This window comes from Sciurus carolinensis, chromosome 9, assembly GCF_902686445.1.
Source record: "Sciurus carolinensis chromosome 9, mSciCar1.2, whole genome shotgun sequence".
Taxonomy (NCBI): Eukaryota; Metazoa; Chordata; class Mammalia; order Rodentia; family Sciuridae; genus Sciurus; species Sciurus carolinensis.
The window spans coordinates 14,314,596-14,336,159 of NC_062221.1; the positions used below are offsets into that span (position 1 = coordinate 14,314,596).

The following is a 21,564-nucleotide window of genomic DNA, read 5'->3' on the forward strand; positions in this document are numbered from 1 at the left end:
GCTATTTTTTTGTCCCAAGTGTTTATATTCTTAACATAATAAACTCATCTTTAGAAATGAAATCTTGACAAGTTTTACTCTAATGCTTACTTTTTTTCTTAAAGAGTGAAAATAATTTAGAGGGAACTGCCGAAATCAGGCATGAAAATTAAATTATATCTCCCATGGGTGATGTGATTGTTGAAAATCTCAATTCGTCCGTTCTGTTCTTGCTATTCTTTTATTAATTCCCGATTATTGGGAAGCACTTACCAAAAATAAAGGTTTAAATTTTTGGTGTGTGTAATTAAATAAAGGAAAGCCTCGATTCCACAAGGCTAGAATTGTTCTTGGACAAACAAGTTCTCTGTAAAGCTTAACTCATCGATACTAAAGAAAGAAACTGGAAAGCTTCTTTCCCAACTGTTGGATAAGCTCTTCTAAAAACAGAGAGATGCCAGCAGAGAAACACCATTTCCAGAACTTAACATGGGATGGTGAGATTAGATGATTGGGCTTCCGCCCTCGTTATTTGACATTTAATTCACTCGCAGATCGCTGGCTTGAAAAGGCATATTTAAATCCCCCCACAGAAGCCATCTCCCTCCTTATTTTCAAGACCAGGAAAAACAGAAGCATCTACTGAGCTTGTGTGTGTGTGTTTAAAGTAAAAGTCTGAGACCCGGAGTTGGAATTCGGTGGAGCGTCTTTACTGTCTCCTTGGATCTGGATGTTCGAAGGCGACAAAGCAGGGAACCCTAGATTTTGCAGCAACCAGCTAAGTCTAAAAATGATACTTTTTATTTAAAAGCAACTGTTGGGGGAACACTCCCCAAAGCAAACCACGACGCTCGCGCTGAGGCCGGTCCGTGGACGGGGGAGCCAGGCCCGCCTGGGTACCACTCGGTGCCCATCCTTGGGCCCGCGGTCCCGCGGTGGGTCCCGGGGCGCACGGGGCGGACGCCCGCCCGCCCGCGCGCCCCAGGGGAGGAGGCGGCTCTGCCCTCGGAGCCGCCCCTCCTGCCGCCGAGAACAAACGGGATATTCAGCAGTGGCCTGCGGCTGCCAGAGCAGCTCCTCAGGGGAAACGGAGCGTCGTCAGACGGCACCGCGAGCGCCTTTAAAAGCGCCCCGCCCGCCGGCCGCCGCGCACTCGGGGTACCTGGCCGCCCGCGGCGCGAGCGCGCAGCCGACACGGAGAGGGGCCGCGGGACGCCGGGGCGCGCGCGTGTCCATGCCCGCGGGGGTGTGAGCCCCGGCGGGTGCGAAGCGGGGTGCGCGCGGCGGGGTGGAGCCCGCGCGTCCACACCGGCCATGAGGGGCGCCGGCGCCTGGGCCCCGCTCTGCCTGCTGCTGGCCGCCGCCGCCCGGCCGGCCCGGCCGCAGCCCCCGGAGAGGTAACCTCCGCGCCCCCGCGCCCCCGCGCCGCGCTCGCCTCCCTGCGCCCGCCCTGCGCCCGCCCTGCGCCCAGGGGGCTCCGCAGCCGGCCCGCCACCACGTGGCGCGGGGCACCGACCTGCCTCTCCTCTCCGCGGGTGTCTGAGGGAGCGGAGGGAAGGACCAGGGCCCACTTAGGTGGCGTCTGCTTGACTGCTGTGTCCTTGCCCCGAGAGGCTTTGCCCAGAGATGGGAGCCCCAGGGGAAACCCGGGAGCCGCTCCCAACTGTTAACTCTTTGCCACCTTTTGGACGGCCCAGGACCCGAGCTGAGGGACCCAACCCACGCGTGGCCGGTGCTGGCACCTCCTCTTCCACCTCCATCAGCATCAGCCTTCCTTTTCAATGGGAGGCGCTGCCAAAGGTTTCCAGAAGAGGGGAGGAGACCTAGGCATGCCTCCAAATCTGGGAACGTCAAAACTTTCTTATTAACTAACTAAATAACTATTTAAATAATATTAACTGGCTATCCTTAAAACCTTGCACCTCACTCAACCTGGCTCTCACCACCTCTTCCACTCTCTCCAGTTTAGTTGATCCATTAACCATTTTCCTAGGAGACTTGCATGCACCCTGGAGGATCTGGTTTTATGTATGTACATATATTCCTAGGTAAATATATTCCTAGGTGATTCTGATGGAGACAGATGGCATTTGGACTGCGCGTTTGATCATGCTGTGATTTAAATATTCTGAGAGCTAGCAGCTTTCAGCTCTATTATCTAGTGCAAGCAAGTATTAAACAATATTAACTCTTGTCCATTTCTGTGCATCTTTCTGAGGTGGACTTTAGATTGTTAAACCATGTTTCAAATTAAGTGTTCTTTCCTCTTTTATTTTCACAGACCTGTTTTCACATGTGGCGGCATTCTTACTGGAGAGTCTGGATTTATTGGCAGTGAAGGTTTTCCTGGAGTGTACCCTCCAAATAGCAAATGTACTTGGAAAATCACAGTAAGCATTTTTAAAAAAGGTATTCTCTTGAAAGTGGGCATTGGAAGCAGAGCAAGGCAGTTGCTTTTTTCTTCTGGTGTGAGGATTTGGGTTAGAGGCAAATGCCTGAATAAATGAAATGCTGGATTTACTTCAACTATTTGGGAGATTTTTATTAAGAGATCTAGTGGTGTCCTGCATTAACGATTAGAAAGGGCTCAAGATAATGCTTGAAGGAATAAATTCTGAAAGCAGATGTGCTTCTGAGAACTTAGCCTGACTCAGTTGAGTTTTATGGATTCCTAATGAAGGCTATTTTCAGTCAAAGGTCTGTCTATTGACCTTTGGAAGTTAGTTATTCCTCATGCCTGCATAAACTCCCAGTGGGAAATAAAAGATCAAAGATAGTGCTATGACTACTTTATACCCACTAGGAAAAGAAAATAGAGGAGAAAAAAGAAAGAAAGAAAAAACACTTGATGTCCCTGGATCGAAGCCACCACTAAAAAGCAATTTAAGAGTAGAGAACAATAATAATTGGGGTTGGGGGGCTGGATAACAAGGCTGATATAATCATGGCTAGATTATGCTGAGTCAAGATAAGCAGCTGGATCTTAAGACAACTAGTGTTTTAAAAAGCGTATTTAGAGTCAGCTGGATTGTGTTACCTTTGTAGTCAGTGTGGCAGTGATTGCTATCTTCATTTTTGTTGTTGTTGGGGAGTTGTTTGGTAATTGAAAACACTGGTTCCCTGAGCGCTTCATTTAGTCAGGCTGTACTACCCACAGATTCTAATTGTAAGAAGTCGAGACCTCTGACTGTATAAGCTAGCATCTACTGGGCCAGGTAGTTAACAAGCATCATCTCACCGATCCTCAAAACCGCTCTAAGAAAGTATTATTATCCCCACTTTATAGATGGAGAAGCTGAGGCCTCAAACAATGATAGGAACTGACTTGAGCAAATGGCTTATGAGTCCTACTTTATGTAAAGTAAAACCTGTCCTGCAGTGAGGCATTCCCTCCAAGAAGGTCATTTGGCAGGCAGATCTGAGAGGTCCTCCTCCGGAATATAAAACTCAGCTCTTATGTGCATTCATGCCCTCCTATAAAATGTCAGCCATCTGATGAATTGGTACAGATTTCATTGTTTTTACAGCATATGGAGCCAGGAGAGAATAAGACATAAGATTAGCTTAGAAATATTGATGTTAGCATAAATATGAAATAAGTTTCTGAAACACTCATAAAAGTAACTTGTTTTTTTTTATTATAGCCTTGTTTTAATTGTAATTAAATGCTTGCAAGTTTAGAATGAACCAAGAAAATTAATAGCCCAGAGGCATCATGTGCCTAACAAGTCGAAATTCATGTTTGATCACGTGACTTGGGGAAGATTGCAGGACAGTGTTGGTGTGGCATGAAATGCTGACTGGGGGCGGTTGGAGGGCATCCAGGGAAGGTTTTCCTTGACAAAGGAGGGGTTTGCCTCTAGAAAGGCCCAGTGGCCTCCTTCTGTGTGGGGACACGGAAGTATATGGATGCTTCATTTGAATGTAATGCCAAGGTGAAAGCCATGAGCTTACTGGAGTCCTAGGCCAGAGGTCTGGCACTGGGGGTCCCCACAGATCAGGTACAAGCCACAAGCCACCTGGAGAGTCTAGTCGGAGAGATGAGTGATGATAAAGCAGGAAAGGAATTCATTCAGTATGGCCATGGGGGAGGAACAGGGGAGAGGGAGAGCATGCGTAGTCAAACAGACTTGGTTGACTGTGGCCTGGTGGGTCATTATCTCGGGTCTGGTTCTGTAGGGGTCTGTGGCACCAGGGAAATCTTTATTGCTTGAGGAGGCAATTTTGTTTCCTCGTGAGGTGATCTGCCTATGAGGCTGGCTCTTCCTGGAACCTGGGATAAGTCGAGGAGAAATGACTCAGGAAGAACAGGCCAGCCCAGCAAAGTGGAGTCAGTTAGGACTTCACTAAGGCCCCGATTTTAAAGGAGCCCATTTTACAAGCTCGGCATTGGCAGATCTCCCTGAATGCAGATTCTCCTCCCAGCCCTCATAAACCGTGTGACCAGCATTTCTCTTCTTTAATCTCAGGTTTATTGTAAAGACAGATCTATGCACCTAAATCCCTGAAACTCAGAGCCTGAGGCGGGGAAGATGTCTGATTTACCTCAAGAACAATGGAGGCGGTCCGTGTGGTGGGAACAGAAGGAAGAAGGGGGACAGTGGGAAGAGAAGAAGCAAAAAAATAAATATAAATAAATAAACAATAAAAGAGCAGAGCCCTGGAGACCAGAGTAGGGAGTTTGAATTTTGTTGTGAGTAGGAACCACGGGAGGACTTCAAGCAGAGGAATGAGATGATCTGATTGTAAAAGATCTTTCTGGTAGTTGTGTGGAGGTTGAATTACAGGGAGTTAAGAATGGAAACAGGGAGATGGATTGGGAAGGTGCCGAGGTGTCCAGGAGGAGGTGGTGGGGTGCATAGGATGGCGAGAAAGAAGATGAAGAAACTCGGAGACTTTTGCCTCCGTGCCTTCTCAGCAGATCTGCATGCTTGTTGGAGTGAGGCTGCAGCTGAGGGGCAGGTGCCCTGGTCGCAGCCCCCAGGGTGGCCGCCGTTCTGGACGTGGCTGGTGCTCTGCTAGGACCTGTCCAACCCAGTCTCTAGCTGAAGCTTCTAGTCCAGTCCATTTCCTGCCACTCCATCTACAAACCAAGAATAGAGTTCCCACTGGGTGAGTCAGTGTCACTTTTGTCAAAACGTCACAGAAGCCCTTCTGACACATTTCTAAGAGGTTTTTTTCCATCACACAGATGAGAAAATCTCAGAGTGGCCCTTGAACTTCGTGGCATGTGGTGGTGCACGCATGTAATCCCAGCTACTCAGGAGGCCGAGGCAGACGGATTGAGGCCAGTCTGGGCCATAGCAAGACCCTGCCTCAAAATAAAAAGCGTAAAGGGCTGGAGATGAAGCTCGGTGGTAGAGGGCGCCTGGGTTCAGTCCCTGGGACGGGAAAAGCACATACACACACGTGCACACACACCCAGAACCAGAATACTTCAGCTCCCGGAGGGGGAGAGACATAGGCTGTTTAAGCTCATCTGCCTCCCAAACATCTGCCTCCCTTTTGGTTCTTCCTGACGGTCCCTGTGTGCCAGCAGGTGGCCTTCCGCCACCAAGTGGTTTTCACTCTCCTGTGGTACCAGTGGAGAGTGTGGAAGTCTGATTTTAGCGTCTGCACTATGAGAAAAGTGAACCCCGGTGGTCACGGGCAGGCTTTCCAGCCACCATGTGGGGCTTTCTGGTGTGGAAGTGTAGCCTGCAGATTAGAAATTGAGATTTGCCCCCTTTTTTTAAAAAAACTTTTCCCCCTGTGAACCCAGGGCCTTGCACCCGCAAAACGCGTGCTCAGCCAGTGAGCTGCATCCCCAGCCCCTGGAATAGGACTTTAACGTTATTAGAGCAATTTCTTGGACAGCTGCACGATCGACATTGGCTGTTTAAAATTTAAATTAATGAAATAAAAGTTCATTTCCTCAATCCCACTCACTCAATTTCAAGTGCTCAGTAGCCACATGTGGATAGTGACCACCATCCTGGACCATATGTGATATGAATATCTCCATCATCCCCCGAAGTCACTTTGGGACAGTGCTAGAGGATTTTGAGGTTCCTTTTACCCACATAAATATCTGTTGAGCACGAAGTTGCTCCATGCCGTTCGGTTGTGCTTCTGCTTTGCAAATGGGGAAGCTGATACTTGCACTTTGTGGTTGTTGAAGTTGTGACTGAAACTTGTACCTGTTGACTCAGCTTTATGTTTCTGGTCACAAACTCTCAGTGACTTCGGTTAGTCTTGAGTTTCACTAATTAATTTTGCTGAGTGTATTCTTAAAAATGCATGACTATATATTTAATCAGAAAACATAAGAGTTAAGGAATAGTTAAGCATTTTGTAATCCATCGTGGGAGTGACATTTTGTAAGCTTCCTGTAGGCGCTGTCTTTTGGGACTGTAACCTAAAAGGCATTTGCATAATTTGTCCTTTATATATGAGGGAGTGGCAGGAAATGAGAGTGATGCGACAGCTAAAGTCCTTTGGAAAATGAGGACCCAGGCTTCTGAGAAAACTTGGAAGCCTGTAATCCCAGCGGCTCGGGAGGCTGGGGCAGGAGGATCACGAGTTCAAAACCAGCCTCAGCAAAGTGAGGTGCTAAGCAATTCAGTGAGAACTGTCTCTAAATAAAATACAAAATAGGGCTGGGGATGTGGCTCAATGGTTGAGTACCCCAGAGTTCAATCCCTGGTACCAAAAAAAAAAAAAAAAAAAAAAAAAGCAAGCAAGCTAGGGAAAGTCACCCTCACTGATTTAAAGATAAGAACTGCCAGAGCCGAGTCTTGCAGCAAGGCACGAAACTCCAAACGTGGACCTACCACCACCTGGACCCCTGTTGCCATGGTTCTCCTGCAAGATTGTGTGCCGAGGACAGTAAGAGATCCTAGGATCCTTAAAGGAAGCGGGCCGCTGGGCCCACGGCAACACAGGCCAGAAAGCTGTCCCTGAGCCTGCCAGCACAGTGCTGTAGACACAGGTGACAGATAGGAAGTGTGAGCCCACCCTGGGTGGGAGGTGAGAGAAAGCCCACCAGGCACCTTGCCTTCCTGGCTCCAGGCTCCCCGGGCGTCGAGAGCACCAGTCCATTATAGTTTCCTTACGGATCCACGCCAACTTGGCAGCTCACCAGGATTTCTGTTTCTTGATATTTTCATGTGTGACTTCTCCAATTTGTAGTTCCCATAGTAGAATTAGAGAGACATATTAATGATTTGACACAAATATGTTCCTTTAGAGAACACTAGACATTGACAATAACATATCTTTGTGGGCTCTATTTGGTATGGATGGCTAAGTGGCATGGGCTGAAATTTATTTACAGCAACTGCAAATTAGAGCAAATTTAAAGCCCAGAGCCTTCGAGGAACTCTGCTTGAACTGGTATATAGGAATTGTTATTTAAAGTTGGTTTCTGAACAATATAACAATAAATGTGTAAGGCAGTTGCTGTTATTATCTAACCAGAACAGCACCTGGTGTACAGAGATTAGTGAAAATAATTTCATTCTTAGATTTAAAGCTAAACATAGGGCTGGGAATATAGCTCAGTTGGCAGAGTGCTTGCCTTGCATGCACAAGGCCCTGGGTTCAATCCCCTGCACTGCAAAAAGAATAAAATAAAGCTGAGCATAATTTAAAAATCAGTTTTTAAAATGAGGTAAGCCATGTATGCAATTCTATTATTATATAGCATTACTGAAATTATAAGGTTTATATTTGTTATTTATAATCCCTTCTATATTTCCAAAAAGATTTTAAAAGTACTGAAATTAGCCAATTAATTCAGGTTTTCAAATTATTATTTTCAGCATAAACCTGACTTGAGAAAAATCAGCAAACACTTGAGCAATTTAAAATTTCATCTTGGGGCCCCACCTAGAAAACAAGTTTTCATCCTTTTGTCTCTGAAGTAAATAACTTGGGAGGATCAGGAAGTCTGACTAATCAGGGTTAAGAAGAAAGTTTGACAACGGATACAGTCTGTCCTGTTCAGGCCAAAAATACATCAATTCCTCCTTATTTAGCTACTGCAGGCAAAAGATGAAAAGCATAAACAGTCTTACATAGAAAGAACTTCAGATTCCCCAGTTATCATTTGATAACTACCTACTTTTTTATTCTGCTGGAATTTAATATACTTGTTATTATATAAAGCATAGTACTAAAATAATATTGTATGTTTTTTAGCATGCGTTCAAATACGTTGACTCAGTTAATTTCATTTGCATGCAATTCTCTGAGGTTGGCAAGACAAGCATTAATGTGCCCATGTCCCAGGTAGGGAAACTGAGGTCTCATACATTTGCATTTTGCCTAATATCATCATGTTTGTAAATAGTACGAAAAGACTTAGCCCAATATTTTCTGACTCAGTAATACAATTACATTTACACACTTATTTATCAAATATGTAGTCACCAAAATGTATTGAGTGCCTAGTATGTAGTAGGCATTGTGATGGGCCCTGAGATCAGGGAGCTTATAATTAATCTCCTAGGGAGTAAACAAGAATCAGTAACAACTGTGTGTGTGAATTATCTTGGTGTTCACCATAAGTAGTTTCATGTGTTGATTTGAAGTAGACCTTTGTAAGACTTTGTTCGACCTCACATGTGCCTTGGTATTTCTGAAAATGCCTGATAAACAATTATGTAAACCTGGCAGGGTGGCTCACACCTGTAATCCCAGCAGCTCAGGAGGCTGAGGCAGGAGGATCTGGAGTTCAGCGCCAGCCTCAGTGACTTAGCAAGGCCCTAAGCAGCTTAGCGAGACCTATCTCACAAAGTATAAAAAGGGCTGGGATGTGGCTCAGCGATTAAGTGCTTCTGGGTTCAATCCCCAGTACCAAAAAATAAAAGCAACTATAGAAAGGTATTTCTGTACCATTGCCCTGAGGGTAATTTTCTAACTTTATGTGTTAAAGTCATCATAGGAATCCATCCCCCAGAAGCCTGATTAAGTTTAAATGGCTTATTAAATTTAAATAGCATTCACATTTAATGGAAAGAACTCATAGATTAAAAATGGGAGTGGGATTTATGTCTTTGCAGTAACTTTGAACAGCTTCATGAGAAGAAAGCTAGCGGGGGGTGGCGGGGCGTGGGTTTGTGTCAAAATTGAAACAGTGACACCCTGGTAAGATCAGTGCTGGGTGTATAATTTGAGAAAACAAATAATGAATTGAGGCAGGAACTCAGCGTTTAAGTCACTTAATTATACCTGAGGGTATAGCAAGGGTTCTAAAATGACTGTAACTATGATTTGTCTGGTGTAACCATAGCAGGAGAGATAGGGGAATGGAATTTTGGCCTTAAACACGTATTTCCTGGCTTTAAACTGTACATAGGATTTAGAATTATATAGACTGAAATTCCTATCTTAACTTTTTTTTTTTTTAATAAATGAATGAATATATCTGTTTTATCAGCATGGTTATTTCAGCTGCCTGAATAGTAATTTGATCCAATGCTGAGTTGATGTCATTGATACTTAAGGAACATGACAATGAGTATAATTAACGTGTTGAGAATGTTTGCACATCCAAGCTTGAGAACCAGTATGAGTGGGACAAGAGCCTACAGCTCTTTTTTGTTTGTTTGTTTGAATGAGAGAATAAAGCCATGACCCTCAGGACCCATCAGCTACTCCTGTTAGGTTTCAGTGGAGAAGACACTGGAAGCATCCCTGCTCCCTGACTCCTCTGGGGAGCCTTGATCAGTAAGCAAGCAGGTGACATTTCCCCAGAGGGGCCTCTGTCCCCTTTTTCTCTTTGTTTACTTGTCTGCTTGCTTTTGAGGGCCTCTGGTCTTTGTTTTTGTTTTGTTTTCTTCTTGCTTTCTCATGTGGACCAAGTATGCTTTCATTGATTGAAAACCTGATGCTTTGTTAAGTATACTGATTTATGCTGCTTCCATTTTTAGTGCTGCATTCAGGCAGATAAACAAATAGATGAGAAAACTTGAAAATGAAGTCTTCCATTGGGGTTTTTTTTTTCCTTTACTTTTTTCTTTTTTTTCTGCAAGGGATTCTCTCTAACGATTATTCATGATCAAAAAACCCCCACTCTTTCCTGAAACACCACTGTCATGGCAGAATGCAAGGAGACACATCTTTAAAAGCAGTGTAAGTGGAGAAGGCATTTCATAGAGGTAAAGCCCTAGAAAGGATTTTCGTATGTATTATGAAAAAGGATGGCGAAATTACTTTCCCATTCCTTGCCTCACTCCAGAGTTGAGTTTACTGGGCACATTTGAATTGTTCCATACATCTGCAGTTTCCTTATAATCTTTCAGTAAAAAAAAAAAGGCAGTGTTCTCACTTGGTAGCTTTTTGCTGAAGACCAGTAAAATATTTAGAGGGGTCCTAATTCCAAGGCTGGGTTTTGTTCTGCTTAGACTTAGGAAGGGGTTCTGCTTAGTTAGGAAGGTGCCTCCGTGGACAACTGCTGTCCCAGGTTCCTTACACAGAGAAGCATTCTGGGTATGAAATCTTGTCCCTAGGTCCCGTGGAAAGGGGGATCATTACCCTCTACTTACACAGTCACATCTTGTCATTTCTCAGCTGTAAAAGCCGTGGCAAGGTTGCTCCTGGGTACCCTTGAATTTCTAACTCTAGGAACCTGGGAGGAGAGAAGGGGTTTCTTCAAATACATTATTTGTTAGCTCATGAGAGTTGGTGTGGCAGGTCTTGGAGAACCAACATAAACATCCAAAAATAAATGGAACACCCGCGGAGAGGTGGGGAGTTGGAATGAAAGCTGCCCAGAGCCCAAGCCCTGCCACTAAATACCCCTCGCTCTCACCGCCTCACCCCAAGGCACTCCCGGGCCCTGCACATAATCAGATAGTGTTTTCTAAAACGTGAAGGGAGGGAGAGACCCATGAGAAGAGGCACGTGGAAGCCAGAGGCAGTTTTACTGCCCAAGCTCCCAGGCGTGGTTGATAGGGACTTGATTGCTAGACACTGACCCAAAACCCCTGGTTTACTGTCACCTTCCTCTGAAGAAATCATAACTTATTAATTCACTACAACTGTAAAGTACCTACCTAAGATCAGGTGCCAGATTGAACCCAGAAACAGCAGTGATTGGAAACATCACAGCCCCAGATGATGGGGGAGGCGAGGAGCCTCTCAGTAGTCAGATATCCCAGAAATGACTCACGATGACCCAGGGGGACAGGGATCACCGTGGTGGAGGGTTGTACGTATGGCATTCCTTGGTGCTTAGAAGAATGGGCTTTGGAGAGTCACAGTGACATAAGTTTTAATCTCTGGCCACTTACTAAGTATGCGATGAAAGTTCTGGAACTTTCTGAAGTTGGTACCCTGGATATGGTGGTCCACCCTGCCCTGTGAGGTTGACGTGAGGATTGAAGTGAGCAGGAGGTGAAGGCCTCTGCACAGCGCTTGGTGGAGACAGGCACTCAGTAAATGGTGGTGCTGATGATTTTTTTAAACCTCTTTTCCAGGGCTGTAATGGGGACTGAGAGTGTGGCATTTGTGTAGAACTTGTCTGCGGGCCAGCTCGCTCAAGCCAGATGGTAATCCCTTTGGGGCATGGCGAGTTCCCCTTGAAAATACCCGTGGCTACTCACTGTGCCCTTTCTTCATTTAAACATGCGCTTTCATAAAGCTTTGTCCACAGAAGAGCTTCCAAACCCTCCCTGATGTACCCAGCCTCCTCCACCCCAGCACCTACGGAGGGCGCCTCTTGACTTTTGGAACCAGGGTGTTTAGAAGCAGACAAAGGATTTTTGGTTAAAAATTAGGGATCAGGCTGGGGATGTAGCTCACGGGTGGAGTGGTGCCGGGCATGCAGGAGGCCCTGGCTGCCATCCCCAGCACTGGAAAAGAAAGAAAAGAAAGAATGGAAATAACCTTATGGAGTTGGAGATTTTAATTCACCTTTGGAGTCCCAGATCCCCACAGTAGGCCCCTCTAGTGACACAGACTGAAGAACTTATGCATTCATTCCTGATGGAGACACGGCGGCTTGGTGGTTAAGAGTGCGGTTTCTGGAGTCGGCCTGCCTAGATCCAAATGCCAGCTCTACCTTGCGGGTGGTGAGTCTCTAAAGGTGACAGTCGGGGTGCCATATCTGGTTTTCTAGTGTCTCCCAGCGTTGACTCTAGGATGGCCCTGTGAAACAAACAGAATAAAGCAAAAAGGACAGTGGCTGACTCCCAGGACTAGAGCCTTCGAAAGCTTTCAGCGTCTGCCTTCGTTTCTCTGTTCCTTTTTTCTTTTCTTTTCTTTCTTTCTTTCTTTTTTTTTTTTTTATTCATTGCTGGGGATCAAACCCAGGTTCTTGCACTACACCTCCAGCCCTGCCTTAGTTTCTTAAAATGTGCGCTCTAGGGGAAGCCAGCTGCCATGGAGGGACTGCCATTCTGTGAGGAAGCTCAACTGGTTTCGTGGAGAGAGACGCCCAGGCAGCCGACAGCAGTTTCAGTCTTCTCAGCTGATTTGCAGACCTGTGAGTGAGGGAGTCATCTTGAAGGACCAGTACAGTTAGGCCTTCAGATGATGATGTCCTAGCTGCTAACAGAGAATCATTGTATGAGAGAAGTCCAGAACCCTCCAGCAAGGCCAGTGAACCATAAGAAATAAGAGTGCATCACTGTTTGAAGTCTCACAGATTGAGGTGTTTTGTTATGTGACTATTGCCAAGACAATTACTTCCTAGCAGTAGTACCTTGGGCTTTTTACTTTCCTTCTTGCTTCCTCGGTTTTCTCATCTATAAAATGTGGCTGACCCTACTCCCTACCTTCTAGGATTATGTTAGGTGTTACATTAGTTATTACAGGTATGTCATTAAGAGCAATACCTAGGGCATGGTAAATACTCAGAAAATAAATACTATCTATTCATGAAATATTCACAAGATACTTACTGTGCATCAGGCCCTGTTTTATATTCTGGGCATGTAGTTGTGTAGTCCCTCTGACAATGACATGAGCAAACAGAACCATGTTCAGATTTAATAGCAGTTTCTGAATGTTTACTTTCTAACGTGTAGAGGAGAACATTCTAGAACATTCTGAAGTGAAGTGCTCCTGTGCTTTCCGTGTTTATGTCCTGTTACTCAGTTGAGGTACAACTGTATATTATATTCCTTGCGTATGTAAGAGTTGGATGACTCAGTATTAATGTTGACTTTGAAACGTGATAATTTTATGTATAAAACCATTCGGGGTTGAACTTGCAAGTAGTTAAATAGCAAAATAAATCAACAGTTAATATTAATCAAAAGAGTATATTCTATTAACTTGTTAACTTTAGGAAAAATCTGATTTTCTTTTAGAGTCAACAAATGCTTATGATAGTGCAGCTGAATGATAGATATTATCATAATTTTGGTTTTTTTTTTTTTTTTTTTTCCTTTTTTGTGGTGCTGAGAATTGAACCCAGGGCCTTGTGCATGCAAGGCAAGCACTCTACCAGCTGAGCTATATCCCCAGCCCTATTATCATAATTTTAACATTTGTAGAATTGTTGAACCAGCATAGACCACTCAGTCATCTTTAGACTTGCATCTGTGTTTTAGATATTTCATTCCAAGCAGGTCATAAACCTTTTGGAAAAAGTACTCTTTTGAGGGGAATTTCTTACATTTTGTGAAGATGAATCAACAGTAGACTTCGTCATCATGTGGATGATGATGGTGGGCTCCGACTTGTGACTGTCCACCTTTGCCCAAGGTGCACATTCGGCGATCCTGGGTGAATGTGAAGGAGATGGCGTGGTAGCTTTGGGTTGTGGAGCTGGGCAACAAGAGCCAGGTTTTTTTTTTCTCTCCCTCTAGGGTTCTTCTGTAAACTGTGGTTAAGAAGAAGGTAGCACCCCTCCTGTGGGTGCACAGGAGGGACGTGGGCATGGAGACTGAGGGGATCAGGGGATGATATGTTTACCCGCACCAGCTCTTCTGGGCACATAGAAGACACTGGTGAACCAGGCAGACTCTTACCCTGGACGGGCCGCACATGCCTGGCTTGTACTCTGAGCAGCAAAGAGGAGCGAACCAGGGGAAAGCAGGAGAAGCTGAGGCCGCTGAGGGAAGAGTGGGCAGATCCCGCAGGGCCTTGCGGGCCATCGTGAGCGCAATAGAAAGTCTGTCCGTCACAGCCCCGTGGAAAACAGCACACTCAAAATACAGTGGTTCAAGGGTTAATCTGCAGAGCAACTTCCAAACAGGGCAGGAGGCCACAAGTGATTACATGGTGACAAGGGACTAATTGCAGCCAAGCTGTCAGCACTTCTGGCCCCCGAGGGAGATGGAGGGAGCTGTTACTAGAACCCAGGAGTCACCGCAAGGTGACCTCATAGGGAAAGAGCCTTGGCCTGACTTTCTGCCTGTTAGTGTCTTACTGGCGCTTCCGTGGCCGGAAGCAACTGGAAGACAGATGCTGATGCTGTTGTTCATTCATGGAGGTTAGCCCAGGAAGGGAGCAGGGTGGGATGGGAGGAGAGGGATCCAGAGGGACAATGGAATATAGAGGGCATGAGGAGGTTGTATCGGGGCCCTTCAGCAAAGTAGAACCAATAGTAGATACATACTCCTGTGCATAGCACACACGTGTATATTTAATATGCCCAAGTGTACATATATAATGAGCTTTATTTCAAGAAATTAATTCATGTGATTGTGGCGTTGTGGAGGCTGGGGTATGAAATGTGGAGGCCAGGCTGGGAACACTCAGTGAGAAGTGATGCTCAATTTCTTCTCCCTCAGGGAAACCCCAGGTTCCATTTGCCCCTCTGGACTCCCTTCCACCTGATTGGACAAGGCCCACCCACACTATTGAGGGTGATCACAGACGAATACCTGTGATTCCAGGGATTTGGGAAGCTGAGGCAGGAGGATCTCGGATTTGAGGCCAGTCTTAGCAACTTAACAAAACCCTGTCTCCAAATAAGGACTAAAAAGGGCTGGGAATGTAGCTCAGTGGTAAAGTATCTCTGGGTTTAGTCACTGGTTTCAAAAAAAAAAAAAAGTCAGTTGATGGAATACAAGATACCGTAGTCTACTTCAGGCTAGCCAAGTTCACATTTCAGATTTACCTGCACAACACTGGGTTTTAAGCAGAGGAGTGACATAATGTGGCTTGTATTTTAAAAGGATCACCCTGGATGCAGAGTTGAGAACAGATGATGGGGGGTAAGAGGGGATAGTAGTTGGGAGGCCATTGCTGTCACTGAGATGAGAGGGGATGGCGGGACCAGCACGGGAGCCGCGAAGGTGGTGAGGGGTGGTCAGTTGCTGGACATATTTTAAAATAGAGCCAATAAAAATTGTGGATGGGCAAAGTGCAGAGTGGAAGAGAATAAGAGGAGTCGGGGCTGCTGCAGAGCCTTGGGCCTGAGCAAACTGGAAGGATGGTCCTGTGGTCCCCTGTGCCCGGGGAGACCAGGGGCCTGGTTTGGGGTACAGGAAGCTGAGCAGTGCCCTGGACTGCAGGCGGTGATGTCGCCAGAGGGAAGAGGCAGCTGTAACTCTTTGCTTCTTTCTCTTGAGTCAGTGCTGTAGGAAATCACGAAAATCAGAAACGTGATCCAATGGCAGTTGATGAGTCTGTGACCCTAAGGTTCAAGAGCTGGGGGGCACTGTCCCACTGAGTTAGGTCTACTGACTGCTAAACAGGAAGTTTCTCGGGCAAGCTTTGCAATGAAGAATGATATATTGTGAGAAGAAAATGCTTCAATCATAGGTGACGTTAATGAAGACGTTTCTTCTGCTTCAAATGCACGCTCTAGTGTGTCACGGCAGGAAATCCTATTTCTTGTCCCACCTCTGTCTGTAATTCAGAGTCAAGATGTCACTACGTTCACCTTGAAAACAAGGAATTGGGCTTTTCTGAGGTTGAACAGAAAGGGCTTGGTGTGGAGGGTTTAGAGAGTTTCCAGCCTTGATGTTTTCTTCACTCCTCAGAGAAGTAAGTCAGTAACACCATGGGGATATTTTCAGACCACATCCAGATGTTGCAGCAAAATGTGAAAAATGCTTTCTAGAGATAACTCATACCAGAGACAGAATCAGGAATCCAAATACTGTTCTTGCCCAAACGGAAACTCACATCTTAAGATCTCAGTGTGACACATCCGTCAATCAGCCTGAAATTTCACAGAAGGTCGGAGTTCGTGAGGAAAAGGACCCACCACTTCTGGGTCCTTATTTGACTTGACTGTTCAGAACCCCGGAAGGAAGCCAGCAAACACTGCTGCCATTCTCCACATCTCATTACCGTGGGCTAGGACTTTTCGGCTTATAGCGGTGGAAAGTAAAAGATAAAACTGATTGCCTTTGAGACTGTTACCAAATGGATTGGCAAGTATGCCTCTTGCTCATGTGAACGTAGTACTGTGTTAATTTTAAGATAGTGTTGTGAATTTAATTTTGAATTTTAAAAATGGAGCCTAACATTGATGGACCGTGTATGTATCCATCCATGTCCATTAAGGGACCCCTGGAGGCTGAAAGTTTCAGAAACACTGTCTTAGACGATGCTGTTATAAAGGGGAGAAGCCCTGCTCAGCCTTTGGCCTTCCCTTAGAGCCCAGCATGTGACCTGACACATAGTAGGTACAGTACTTAATAAATATTAACTCATTAAAAAAATCGGTTAGCCTTCATGGGAGAAATGAGGAATACCACCGTTCCTTCTGTCCCCTGCCCTACCTTCAAGGGACTTGCATTCCTTTCAGAAGAGTTCACAGCCAGCTGTTGCATTTCTCAGGTTTATATACTTCGGTTTTCTCTGACATCTCAGGTACTTGTCTGTTTCTTTCTTTCTCTTTGGGGGGGTACTGGGACTGAACCTGGGGGTGCTCTACCACTGAGCTACGTCTCCAGCCCTTCCTGTCTTGCTCAGGGTCTTGCTTAGTTACAGAGGCTCCTCTCAAACTTGCCGATCTCCTACCCCAGCCTCCCTCATAACTGAGATTCAAGTGTCTGCCACCACATCAAGTACTTTTCTGAGCTGAAACCAAGGACACGAGTCGGGCCGGAGGTGTAGTCCATGATACAGTGCATGTTTAGCCTACCCAGGCCCTGGTTCCAACGCCAGTGTTGCACACATAAAGTCACCGTCCTCCATGACAGTGCTTTTGATCCTTTGTGAACCTATTGGATTAACTATTGGTCAATCCTTCCTTCCTTCCTTCCTTCCTTCCTTCCTTCCTTCCTTCCTTCCTTCCTCCCTCCCTCCCTCCCTCCCTCCCTTCATCCCTTCTTCCTTTCTTTCTTTGATGGGGATCAAACCCAGGGCCTTGTGCATGCTAGGCAAGTCCTCTGCACTGAGCTATATCCCCAGCCCAACCACATATGTTTTTTATATATGGAGTGACTGTTGATTAAGGAGGCAGTTGGTAAAACTAATAAGAATAAATTGGATGTGGCGTATAATAAATAACTGGGTTCTTATGATAGGTAACATGATAGACTATAACTGGAATTTTTTACAATTTGTTATACAGATGCATATACAGTTTCAAACTTCTCCTGACCAGTTTCAGGTTTGCAGTCATGTGAAGGGCACTTAACCAGTAGCTTTGCTGTGACAGGTAACACTTATAATTTTAACCGACAGTCATTGAGTGTTAATTAAGTGGCCGGCTCTGCTCTGAACTTGGTAGGCTGCTAGCTGTATGCTCATGCCCCCTGCACAGCACTGTTTTGACAGGCATACCTTCCTTACGTACAGTGGCATGCCCGGATCTTACATTTGCAGTTCACTGAGGCTGATGAGTGCATGCTCCAAACGGTGGAGAGCATTTCCAGAGCAGAATTGTCCCTTTTGCTCCTTCCCAACCCATTCATCCCTCCCTGTGAGGGGCAGACAGCGTAGATTAGTTTTTCCTGTTCTAGAACTTCCCAGAAGTGAGGTCCTCTAGAAAAGTATGTGCTACTTTATTTCTTGATCACTTTTATGCTCTGTGTTGCTTTTTGGTTTATCCATGTGCTTGCGGGTGCCAATAGTTTGTTCCTCCTGTCGCTGAGTACAATTCCATTGTGTGGCTGAGCCATAGATGGTTTAGGTGTTCTGTCGATAGGCATTTGTGTTTTTTCCAAATTTGAGCTGCTGTGAATAAATCTGCTATGAGCATTTTTTTGAAAGGTATTTTTATTCACACATACTTCTTTTTCTCCAGGAGTTTCTGAGTTGTGGGAAACATGCATGTTTTAACTTTTTGAGAAACTGCTGGTCCACGTGCCAAATTTATTGACCATTTTACACCCCCATCAGCAATGCCTGGAATTTCTGTTTGCTCCACATTCTGGAAATTTTTCTTGGTTCCCAGTGCCGGGGATGGAACCCAGGACCTTGTGCGTGCTAGGCGAGCACTCTACCGGTGCATTACACCCTGAACCTCATCAGACTTTTAAGTTTTAGCTGTTCTGATGGGTGTTTAGTGATATTGAATTGTGATCTTAGTTTGCATTTTCTTAATGATGGAGATTGGACTCTTTCATGTGCATATTATTCTTTGTGAAGTGCATGTTCTTTCATCTCTGTATTTATTGTCCTTTATCATTAATTGTAATTCATTTGTTCTGAATACAAGTTCCCTGTCAGATACACGTATAGCAAGTATTTTCTTCCCACCTGCAGTTTAGCTGTTCCTTTTCAATCATGTCTTTTGATTAGCAAAAGTTGAAAAAAAAAAAACCAAAAAACTTGGGGATTGAGCCTGGGGTACTTTATGACGCAGGCACAGCCCGAGTTCTTTCTTTCTTTATTTTTTTAATTTTGAGACAGGGTCTTACTAAATTGCCCAGGCTGATCTTGAACTTGCGATGCTCCTACCTCAGTCCCGTCACTGGGATTACAGGTGTGTGCCACCATCCCCAGCAAAATCTAAAATTTTTCGACATCAAGTTTACTAGTTTTTACCCGTGCAGTAGTGCTTTCTTGCCACCCAGGATTGCAAAGATATTCTTCTATGATCTTCTTCTAGAATATTTATCATTTCAGTTTTTCGATTATGTCTGTGATCCATCTCAAATTGACTTCCATATGGTATGAGAGAGTGACGTCACCATTCATATTTTTTATGTAGGTTTCCAGTTTTTTTATTTTTAACACTTTTTGGAAAGACTGTCCTTTCACCCATTGTCTTAGCCAGGGATCTCCAGGGAAACAGAGCCACTACTCCTACTAATTTATTATTATTGTAATTGATCCTATTTTATTTATTAATTGATTGATTGATCATGGGACCTGACTCACGCAGTTGTGTAGGCTGAGAAGTTCCACCCTTTTCTGCCTTCAGACTGGAGAACCAGGAAACCTGGGGGCCTAAGTCAGTCTGAACCTCAGGCCTGAGATCCAGGGGTTGCTGGTATAAGGCCCGGAGTTCCAGTGGAGAGCCAGGGCCCGTGTCCCAGTGCGGGAGAAAAGGAACGCTGTAGCCCACGGAGAGAGGCAGAATGTGCCCCGCTTGCCCCATTTTGTTCTGTTTGTATCCTTGCTGGGGTGGAGGATGCCAGCTTACGTGGGTGAGGGTGGATCTTCCAAACTCACTCTCCTGACTCAAATGCTGATCTTTTCCAGAACCACCCTAACAGTCACACCCAAAAATAATACTTTTCCAGCCCATGTGAGAATCCCTTAGCACCACCAAGCTGACACATAAAATGAACCATCACACTGGCTGAAGTGCTTTGATACGTTAGCCAAAAATTAATTGACCATATCAGTGTGTTTGGACTATTACATTCCATTGATCTATTCGCTTGTCCTATTTTTCTGCTGCTTACAGGGAGTCTTTTGGACATTGTTATTACAGTGATACTGAAGAACAAATTAAGTGAATCATATTCTTTAAAAGGGAAAAATTAAGCTGTAGATTAAAAGACCTGGGTTTATCTACATTTCCTTTCTTCCTACCCAGTCACATCAATTATTCAAAGCTCTTTGTACTTCCTTTGATTTTGCCAGCATAGTAATACAAGTTAACGTATTGACTACATAATATCTGTATTTGTAGTTCTTTATTAAGCTTCCCCATATATTTTTGGTGGTGGTGGTTTGTTTGGTTTTGTTTTTTCATGCAGGGATTGAGGCCAGGACCTCGTGCACACGAACATACACTCTACCACTGGGCTACGCCCCAGGCTCCAGGTGGTTTAGCTTTTGCTTTTTCATATTGTCCTCTGAGAAGCCCTCTGTCCTGATCAGGGTGTTGTTTCTTTTTATCTCTGTAGAAATTATGGCTGATCCAAAAATGAAAGTGAGAAGCAGTGTCCCTGGCTGGTGCAGTCTCTGGGAGATATTATCACCAGCTCGCTGCTGCTTTGTGTAGAGCACCTTCACTGAGCACACTGTTTGGGTGCCTGGCCTCATCCTCTGGCATAATTTGACTGTATAAAACCAGATTCGCAGTGTAGCTCAAATGCTCATCTTTATTACAAGTTAAGTTTTTTTTTTTTAATTTACTTTTATCTTTTAAGGACTTTCATTTCACTTGTGGTGCTGAGGATTGAACCCAGTGCCTCACATATGCCAGGCAAGCGCTCTACCACTGAGCCACGGCCCCAACCCCACAAGTTAAGTTTTGATGCTTTTCAATTTGTATTTGACAAGTGTGACAGGGTTGACAAAAAAAAAAAAAAAAAAAAAAAAAAAACTCAAGATTTGAACAGACATTTCACCAAAAATGATAAGTGAATGGGGAATAAGTGCATGAAGAGACGCTTAGCATTGTTAGTCAGTAGAGAAATGCAAACAAAGACCAGAGTGAGGTACCGTTTGACCCCACTAGATGACTATCATCAGAAAGACAGGTAATGGCAGGTGTTGGTTGTTGACTATGTGGAGGAATCGAAACTCTTGTTCACTGGGGGTAGGAATGTAAAATGACCCAGCCACTTTGGAAACGTTGCTTTCTTTTTTCTTTTCTTTTTCTTTTTCTTTTTTTTTTTTTTTTTGATTCATTGTATACAAATGGAGTACAACTATGGTTTCTCTGGTTGTACATGAAGTAGAGTCACACCATTTGCTTATTCATACATGTGCAGAGAGTAATGATATCTGTCTCATTCTGTTCTCTTTCCTTCCCCGCCCCCTCCCCACCCCTCATTCCCATCTACACAATCCATCCCTCTTCCATTCTTCCCTTACCTCCCCCGCCCCCATAATGTATCACCAACCACTTATCAGAGGAATCATTCGACTTTTGGCTTTTTGTGATTGGCTTATTTCACTTAGCATGGTACTCTCCAACTCCATCCATTTACCTGCTGGAGAAGTTTCTTTTGAAGTTAAACATTTACCATGTGAACCAAGAGTTGAGGGTGAGGTTAAGAACTGGAGTTATGCCTGAATGGCTTTGTAAGGGCAGATACCCTCCCAGGCTCCCTCCTCACCCCGGGCAGCAAGGAGCTGCCTTCCTTACGCCTCCCCTCTCTTCTTCCTCCATCCAGGTTATGCTTTCACTCTGGGAACCAGAGGGCTGTGGACTTGGGAAGTGCCAAGTCCAGAAGAGGCCAGGCCAGGGTGCAGCACTGAGGTTAGGGTAATTATATTAAAGTCTGTGTACGGGATGGCGAGAACCCTGTTCCTCCCGTGACAGCTGAAGCAAGGTCCGTGCCC

General features: G+C 45.0%; 1 protein-coding gene across 2 annotated transcripts in view; it reads left to right on the forward strand.

The window, feature by feature from the left end:
* Window positions 1–694: 694 nt before the first annotated feature.
* The window catches only part of Pcolce2 (procollagen C-endopeptidase enhancer 2), a 59,312-nt gene continuing 38,442 nt past the window's right edge, over window positions 695–21,564 (forward strand). The window contains exons 1-2 of one of the 2 annotated variants that reach the window (XM_047563072.1): window positions 695–756; window positions 2,261–2,369. In XM_047563072.1, the coding sequence (XP_047419028.1) occupies window positions 710–756; window positions 2,261–2,369 (156 nt within the window). In that variant the 5' untranslated portion in view covers window positions 695–709. Of the gene's footprint in view, window positions 757–998; window positions 1,377–2,260; window positions 2,370–21,564 lie in introns of those variants that run through there. The other variant, XM_047563071.1, reaches the window with a different exon arrangement.